At 35.2% G+C, this 9,649-nt stretch overlaps 1 protein-coding gene across 1 annotated transcript; it reads right to left on the reverse strand.

Annotated features, from left to right (window-relative positions):
* Nucleotides 1–4,060: 4,060 nt before the first annotated feature.
* LOC101302721 (histone-lysine N-methyltransferase, H3 lysine-9 specific SUVH4-like) lies at nt 4,061–9,649 on the reverse strand. The gene is made up of 16 exons (XM_004310090.1): nt 9,382–9,649; nt 8,984–9,013; nt 8,695–8,763; nt 8,542–8,610; nt 7,808–7,862; nt 7,605–7,711; nt 6,780–6,959; nt 6,380–6,478; nt 5,941–6,039; nt 5,739–5,788; nt 5,569–5,657; nt 5,311–5,470; nt 5,058–5,163; nt 4,780–4,968; nt 4,413–4,628; nt 4,061–4,327 (listed from the first exon to the last, which is right to left on the reverse strand). Exons 1-16 carry the CDS (start codon nt 9,634–9,636, stop codon nt 4,214–4,216), a joined length of 1,887 nt encoding a protein of 628 aa, XP_004310138.1. The 5' UTR covers nt 9,637–9,649; the 3' UTR covers nt 4,061–4,213.

Raw genomic sequence — 9,649 nt, forward strand, 5'->3', positions numbered from 1 at the left:
AGACGAGGCATAGTCACCCGCTTTTCGGTCCAGTTTTCATCAGTAGGTTACCTGTTCAACCTACTCGTGTTTTCTTGCTTCCGCTTGTGTTTAGTAGCTCTGAATACTTTAGAATTTTTGTATATTATGTGATATTCAGAAGCGTTAAATTAAGAGTGTAATATGAAATTTTCGAGTTAGGGTTGTCCATCTGCAAGGGAGATTTGCTTAATCTTTTCAGTAAATTTTCCTTGGAGGTGGTCCCCGCACGACTTACTCTGGGTTTCAGGGTGAAATTCGGGGTGGGTCGTGTCATCAAGGGTCTAATCACAAGATCAAGGGTTTACCTGACTATATGCCCATCAACACAACATGATTAGTAAAACTGTAAAACCTTAGTTTAAGGGTTACCCTAAACCAGATCCTCCTATTCGAATTAATAAACTCACTAACCTATTTTTGATACATGATTCATTTTCAAAATCAAAAGTAACAACATATTGTAATCTCAGGTAGTACTGCACTTTGTTGTCACCGAACAGTTGCAAAATGACTTCCACAGCAATGCATTATAACAATATCAGAAGAACAGAGCAAGGCTAGCCTACTTTTCTTCTTCTTCTTCTTCTTCTTCTTCTTCTTCTTCTCTATAATAAGAAATGGAAAGCAAATCACTTGGTGCTTTTGAGGCATAATTATGCGGATATTGGGTAATTAGGTAGAGTAAGACTTTGGGTCATCATCCCGATAATGACTAAAATTTCACCTGAAAGATAGAAGGAAGGAATATAAAACTCATTAGCGATCGAAAATGTGAAAACTGTCATATAGAAGTTGCCCTGGATTTCAAAGTTACACACAGACCTCTCTGAAATCTCAATTCAACAAGATTGACTTCATTAGTTGAAATTATGAAAGTAATAATGAATTCAACTCCTCCTTAAAAGCACCAAGTACAATTGTCTTGCTTCTGTAATTCTACCATCCAATGGAATTTTGACAAGGATTTGATTTCTTTTACGAGAAGTGCATCATTGCTACTCTTATGATTTTTTGTAAGACTCAGTTTGTATATCCAGACACTACCATTGATGACCTTGCTGGAAGTCTAACCAGTAGACCGTCTCCATGCTGAAGTGTTTTAAAATCGTCCATTGTATATTTATGATGATCTTGAGTTTTTCATGAATGATGTTTGGCATATAACCTAAAAGAATGTAATATGTTGTATTCTATTATAAAGTGTTAACTACTTGTAATATATATTCTATCATTGCAAAACGGTGTGGCTGAGCGAGCTACCATTATTCCAGGGCTGTGAGCAACTTCGGTATGGTTCCTCGATCCTCACCACAAGCTGTGATTCAAACCAAATAACGTTCGTCAACTTATAGCCTAACATGTTTCTAGTAGACCAATCTTATTAGGTTTGTTAACTTGTAATAATAAAACGGTCTTACTCTTAGAAATTTGGTTTTGTTTAATTCATAGAGATTATGTATATTTTGTTAAATACCGTAGATTTTGATATGTTAACATTTCTCAGTTGATATCAGAATACCCAATTAGGGAAGGACAAATGGTACAAAAAGGTCGCATAAAGTCTTGAGAAGAAAGAATATCAGCATTTGGTAGAATGTCAAACTTCATTAGGATACTCCTTCATCATTCTCAAGTACAACAATTCAACTCAATCATACCAGGAGAGTGAGATACAAAATAGTTGGTGGACAATGAAACATATAAGAACACACTTGTTGATTTTCTAGTGCTTACTTTGCATACTATTATGTATTATGCTTAAACAATTCACAGTAGGATTGATGAATCTTCTCTCACCATTTTATAACAAAAATATTTCACTGGAAGTTTATTATACGAATCAACTATGAAGATCATAGTCATATCCCAAAATAATCGGTTAAGTTGATCCAGTTATGAATGTTCACACCCCATAATCTACGAAGAAATGCAAAGAGTTGTATAAACATCATTAGCATTATAGAAATTGACCAGCCTTATTCTTCTTGCTTGAGGATGAAGCGTTGAGTTAAAATACGTGCACGTCAATGGTCTGACCATCTGGTTTAGAACTGAGAAGGCCATAAGTAATTAAGTATAAAATTGTATAAAATTAATTAATAGAAAAAATTAGGGTTATCTACGGTACTGAGATATATAACATACACTTATTTACCACTAACTGAACAAAAATTACAAGTTAATTGAGTAAAATTTACAACATTGACAACAAAATTACTACATTTGTTTTACACATTTACATATAATTAAACCAAATTACTACAACGACAACAAATTATTCAGAAACACGACAACAAATTGTTCAGAAACTTATAAATTGTTATAAATTGAGTAATTACCTCTAACAGAACAAAAATTACTTAAGTAATGACTATCTTTACTAAAACGACAACAAAAAATTCCAAGAAAATTAGTCATATTTTGACTCAAAGGGTTTTATGTGATGAATGTAACCAATGTATGAGATTTAATAGTCAATTCGTTTGTGCATATAAGAATAGGATTGTTTAATGCACATTTCATGAGTGTCGTGGAATAAATATTGTAGGAGAAAACTAACTAAAGATTATTAGACAATGAGAAACAAAGTATATTGAATTTTTTTTTGAAATTTGTCAACTTTTAGGATGAATAAGAGCTCCAGCAGAATGCTTAAAAAATTGCTAAATCCTAATATTGCTAAACTAAATTGATAAATTTATCAACTTAACAAGAATTGCTAAAGAGAAACCTATGTTTTCCCTCCTTTTTTTATCCACGTGTCAGTTTATGATTCGTTAAAAATATTATTTAATTTATACTTAACAATTACTGTTGGAGCACAATTATTATTTCGATTGTTAAATATCTTAACTATTATTTAATTTAGCAACAAACTAATCTAGACTACTGGAGATGCTCTATTCAAATGAGAATTACATTTAGTGGTGGTTAAACATGAATTTCTTGATCAGTTAGGTAAACATGGTTGTGGAAACTATATAAAAGAAATGACTAATTTCAGTTTACTCCCATTAACTTTAGGTCGATCATCATGTTAGTCCATTTCCTTTCAATTTCGTCAAAAACACCCCTCAACTTTTAATTTTCATCAGCCGTGTCCAAACATCAGTTTTTCATCTAATTCCCCCGTCATGTAATGACTTACATTAAATGGAGAACGGAAGTTTGGACAAAACTGATAACAATTGAGAGTTGAGGGGTGTTTTTGATAAAATTGAAAAAAGAAGGACTAACATGATGATTGATATAAAGTTAATAGAGGTAAACTGAAATTAATCCTACCAAAAATCCGGTGAATTTGTAATTGCAGTCATCCAAGTTCGACTCTCACTAACTCCAAGACTGAGACTGAGGAGGAGTACTTTACCCTGCATACTCAAAAACAGTAGGGCAAAACTCCAAAGCACAGGTTGTGTCAAAAAAATGTAAAGGGCACTAAGCTATAGCTTTAGCCATCTTTTTTCAAAGAGCATCATCCCAATTAACCGAAGCCTAATTGGGTTTATACATCTATCTTACTCTAACCACGGTTTACTCATTACTTTAATTACCACTTGGCCTCAGTCTAAACTACAGTGTTTCAAAGTGGCAGACAAACTAATCACCTATATTAAGAAAGAACGACAGACTAATATGCTCACTGACTCACTGACAGGCTAGAATCTTGACCTTCCTCACAAAACAGACATGAATGATCAGTTCATACCATATATGCATGTGAACTATATAATCTGGTTAAACATAATCTGGGTCCAGTACTAACATAACTGGTTTTTAACTAACCAATTCTTCTTTTAAGATAATAACATATTGTTTGAGAATTGAGACTATATAAGATCATCATCGGTCTCGATCGCTTCAATGTCATCCATGGAAACAAAATCCCAACCAGTTCTGAGAATAATCAGTACTTAGATTGACAAAGAAGAATTGTTCATGATACAACAATCCTATCTCAACAACCCTAGACCATTGTTTTTCACCACTTACTCCACAGAAACACTATCCAGCCATTTGGCCAGTAAATAATCAAGTCAGATGCAATATGCAAAATGCAACTGACTTCCAACTGAGCATTCAGAAAAAATACAGAGTTTAATTTAGTGTTTTCACTTCCTGTATTGAACTAGTAAGGGATGGGTGTGACTACTACAAAAGAGGGTCAGAGGGTAAAATGCACACCATGTTCCTAGTACAAACGCTTTCTACAGCCGGCTGCACCACAACGGCAAAATAACTTCTTTATTTCTCCATCAGGACCAACCACGCTGTTGAGTTCATATCCATAGTCATATGAAAGTTCCTGCATTTATCACACAAAATAACCCTTTGTCAATATCTCTCTGGTGTTGTTGGAGAAATGATTCAAGGCGCAAAGAGATGGTTACCTGCAATGGAGGTATGTTATCTGCAGCGAATAGCACAATTCTAGCAAGACTAACATCATGATGCTCCCTCAAAACACACTGTACAAAGAGGTTTGGCTCACAACTATGATTGATATATCTAGCTACATTGCCACGTGAACCCGCATCATAGCAATACTCGGGATCACTTTCTGATATGGCATCACTATTTGGAATAGCCACAGTCCCCATTCGTTTCTGCATTCAGAAGAATTCAAAAGCATGAACACAACATATCCAAATAAACCAGTATGACAGAATAATTACTTGAAGAACATGTGAATTAGTAGTGAACAGAACATAAGTATTGGAAGTTCAATGATTCCATATCAAAGAGTTAAGACAGTACCTCTCTTCTCCCAATTCCATTCATCGTCTGCCAGCAATCAATTTCAAATACATACTCATTTTCTTTCTCTGAGATATTGTCTATTTCATCATTCCTCCTAAGAACTGCAATGTATTCACATACTGGTGCACCAGAAGGAATAAAGTCCCAAGATCTAACAGCCCAGCCTTTGTCATGTGTCCGAAATACCTGTTCAATGAAAAAGCAAGTTTGTCAAATCCACCATAGTATCAAATAAATTAAATACTCGACTGACACTTGGTTTGAGATTACAAGACCTCAAGTCGATATTTCAATCCTCGTTGAGATGTGCGATTCACACAATTTGGTCCACAGCCACATTGTGGACCGCACTCAAACACAACAGCCTTTGCTTCAACCAATCTAAAACAATGAGATAGTGTTTTATCAAAACATTTACTTTACACAAACACAAGGATGGGCAAAAATCTCAAACAAGTAAAAGCAGTAGATGGAAACAGGCGAAAAAATATTGGATCAAGAAGTTTTATGCCATTATTCAAACAATACCTTCCACCATCTCTGCTAACGTAAGGGAAGTCACCACCGTTGAGTTGAGCGCAGGAACAAGTCCTTGAATTAGTACAGTTTCCCTCACAATCACACCCACGAGCACGTGGTGGAATGCATACACTCTTAGCAACTTCAGTAGTTGTGATATATGTAAGGCCTGCATGGTTTAGTTTTACCAAGTCAACACCAGTTTATACAATTAATAACTGTGGAGAAGTAATATAGTCTGCCACAATTTAAGTAGTTGTAGCATACCTTCGGGCGCTACAGGAGGTATATCAACTATATTGGTAACTGGAACTTCTATATTTTCTAGACCATTGCAAATGTCCTTGCACACCAACCTTAAAAGTATATATGTCGTTAGGTCAACATGTGGGAGGAAATTAGAAAATCATGTAAATACCAGTTTACTGATTTCATACCCAGGTAATTCAGACTGAGCTTTAGACCCTTTCCCATTAGTATATAAAACCTGAAAATGAAGCAGTTCCAATTATCTTGTTAGAGATCTCGCAAAGTTTCTGAAAAAGAAGTATATTGCTATTCGTTGTGTGGTATCCATAAGCTGCATAATGCGGTATTAGCAAAAATGGAGTATAAAATGGAACATCTTAAATTCAATACCTGATTACTGATCAATTTAGGTTGACCTGGAAGTCGCTTCAAACGGTACTTAAATACGGTAAACCCAGCTACACCCTTCTCTGCCCAATAATGGTGAACCTGAACAATACCAGTAGTCAGTAGAAGACATTTAAGCCACTTTGTCAAATTGTTGCACTTTTCAATAGTCAATTACAGCTATACCATATCGAATATGAGGGCCAAGAGTTTAATAGTACCAGAACATAATGACCTAGCTAGTTTACTACAACTAATTGGGGCAGTTCATATGCTCTTAGTCAAGGTTGGTTGTTTGACTCTAGCATGCTAACAAGCAAAATATATTTATTTTAAATTCTTGATCCATTTTATGTAATTTGTTAAAGAACCTCATACACAAGATCACTTCATTATACATATGCTTTTGATTTACAAGCATGTACATGAGAGGATATCTAACCTGGTACAATCCATCATATGTATAAACTTTCTTAGTATAGCTAGTGTCACATTTATGACCACGGATGACTCTGACGGGAATGAACTGCTCCATATTATTCTGCAAGAGAATACAAGAAACCTATAAAGTAAGCAAGATGAACATCCAAAATATATCACCTGGGCTAAGTTAGCAACAAGATATTGTAAAGTTTATACTTCCACAGCTTGAACTGATAAAGGATGCATTGTTACAAAAGAGCAACTTTTCATTGAGCTGATTTCTATTTTCAATACATAGAAGAAGGCACATGGCAAAAGAACTATTATAGTGCAAGAATAAACTCAACGTTCCAGTAGTCAGTGCTGCAGGATAATCCTTCGGGGGAAAAAGAGTAGGAACCATGATCTAGATGATGTACCTTAAGAGCCAAATTACCCGCACGCATTACTTGATCTTGGATTTGACGTTTATTACCAAGTAAGTCATTTCCACCTTGGCCAGTGTACACAATTTCATCTGAGTTATCAACATCATCTTCATATTGACCGGACAACACAATCGCTACTGCAATTGGTAAGGTATAGCCTTTAAATTTGTCCTGTAAAATTCAGCAATTTAATAAGAGAAATAAACTATCCATAAAAGATTAAACTTAAGCATTAGACTACTAGAAGATTTACACCAATAGTCAGAACTTAAGATAGACTTCACTAGATTGTGCCAAATATTGGTGTTTTCAGCACAAAGATCGCTTATGTTCTATGTATTATTCCCCTTTATTGCCTTCAATCACCTAGCTCAACTTTGTTAGTCACTACAACAGGTGAAAACTATAACTACATCCATCAATAGTATATTCTACAGTAAACAAGGACACTTCATTAAACCACCAGGTTTAGATTGATAGCTACATGCAGTACTACAGTTAGGTTAGAATAGTTACAGCATCGAAAGCAAATATCACTGAAGCCTTACAGACAATCGTCACACTCGACCCTCTATGCCTTACGCAAAACCATCATTCCTAAATCAAGAGAACGTTTTGAGATCTACATGGAAGCATTGAGTTCAAGAGATTGAGGGCATGTCACAGGCACGTATAGAAAGAGATGCATTGTTGAACACTTTAGTCTTTATCACTAGATTACAAGTAAAGATAGTATGAGCTTCATCCATGTATGAATAATTAGTCAAAGTTTGAATTGTAAATATAAATGTATCCAATCTTTCCATTGATATTGACCTTTCCTTTAGATTTTCCAATGATATCAATTCCATTCAACCAGTGGCTATGAAACCCTACAACCACCATTTCGGCTCGAGAGAAAAACTGTTGCCCGACTTCAATACCTGCAGCATTTATATGGAAAGACAGCAAATTTCTTTTAAAACATGATGCTCCTAAAATGTTAACATGTCACCCAACAGTAAACTACAATTACCGACCCGGTAGATGACCAACTGTTTTTTCAGGGTATAGAATTTCTTTGTTGATCAACATCTGTTAAGAATTCAAGAAAAACAAAAAATAAAACAGCTGTCACATACTGATTTAGGAATAAAATCAGAATTACTATTGACTAAAAGGGTCTGGATTGCAACTCAAATAGAAGATAGTTAAACTTTGTCTGAACCAGATCCACTCAAGACCCGGGGTGGAAACCAAATACTGACAGTATATTACCTTTCAACCAAAATTAAAAACAAACAAAATGAGATGCAATGGGGTAACTCCTACGTGCTCATCCACATGTCGATATGCAAAGGATATCTCAGCTATACGCCACAGTAGTTTTAATTGGACACAACAAACGCTTGTATAACACATAAATATAAAAAACGACTTCACCACCATTTTAAACACCAAATTACATTGAAATGAACATTACTGCAGGGGTTAGGCTATGGTATGTTAACATTTCTCATACATCAACTAATTTACCACTTTGAGGACTCATTACCACTTTAAGGACTCATTTTACAACCTTATGGTAAATGTATGCATGTCATACATTAATATCTTGCATAATTTCCCTAATAGCAGTACCAAAGCATGGATTTCTATTGGTTAAACTATGAAGTTATCTCTATGATGTAGTCTGATCAATAGTAATTAAAAAATACTAGCTCTTCCTGTAGACTGATATATGTATCCAATCTACATGTAGAACTCAACTTGCCTGTGAAATTGCCTTAAGATCAGGTCTCTTGGACTGCTTCTTAAGAACACCAAGACTTCCACTCCCATTCTGCAGTAGAATTTAGTATTCAATTCAGTTTGTACAGTTCCTAGAAAATTATATGTTGTATCAAAGCAGTGCATCAAAACTTGCCTCGGAAACTGCCTTCTTATCAGCTCCATTGGAGGGTTTCTTTAGATCGTCACGGCATTCACTCTCATTCTGCATATGTTAGAACTGAAATTAATAAAATACTACATGGCAAAGAAAGCTGACTGTTTTCTAGATACATGGACAAGACAAAAAGTGAAAACAAGCCAATATTGTGGACCTCCAGCTCCAGGCCACAAATAAGGCACCACAAAGTATTAATGATTAATGTAGATCAAATATCCTCCCCTCATGAAAAGTGGATTGAAAGAAAACATGTATACACACTAACCTCCAGCTTCGTGCATCTCTTCTCCTCTTCCTGCACAAAAGTAAGCAAATGGGTCTAGTTAAGAACCTTACATTGGAATGATTATCATACAAAATAGTAGTCAAACCAAAAAAAAACCTTCACACTTTACGACCACAGCATATACTGTGGTCAAGTCCGTATATGAATAAATCCCATGCCGAACTTCAGACATTTTTAATGTTGAATCCATAGGACAAAGTTAAACAAGGCACAAATTGAGTCTTGAAATTCATAAAACAGCAAAAGAGAAACTTAACAGGCATTTCCTCTCCCAACAATAAACATTTCCAGCAAAATTTAAGTCGAAACAATTTGCGAAAAGTATCTAAGGTGCTAACAATCAAAGCATAAGCGGTCGATATCAGTGCATTATTCACCTGAACAAAGTGAAGGTAATGCAGATTGAAACGTCGGAGGGTCTCTTTCAATTTCGCAACATAGCTTTTGCCTTGGTCATCGATTCTAGCTCCCGAAGGAGCATACACACTCATATCACGCTCCTTCACACTCACACTCTTGTTCTCACCCTCACAATCCTTATCCTCTTCAGATTCAACTTTAGCATTCTCCAATTCTTCAGATTCACAATTTCCAGCTTCATCAAAATCGACTTTGTGTCTTCCCAATTTCATGGTCTTACTCTCA

This window comes from Fragaria vesca, unplaced genomic scaffold, assembly GCF_000184155.1.
Source record: "Fragaria vesca subsp. vesca unplaced genomic scaffold, FraVesHawaii_1.0 scf0513160_u, whole genome shotgun sequence".
In the NCBI taxonomy this organism is placed as follows: domain Eukaryota; kingdom Viridiplantae; phylum Streptophyta; class Magnoliopsida; order Rosales; family Rosaceae; genus Fragaria; species Fragaria vesca.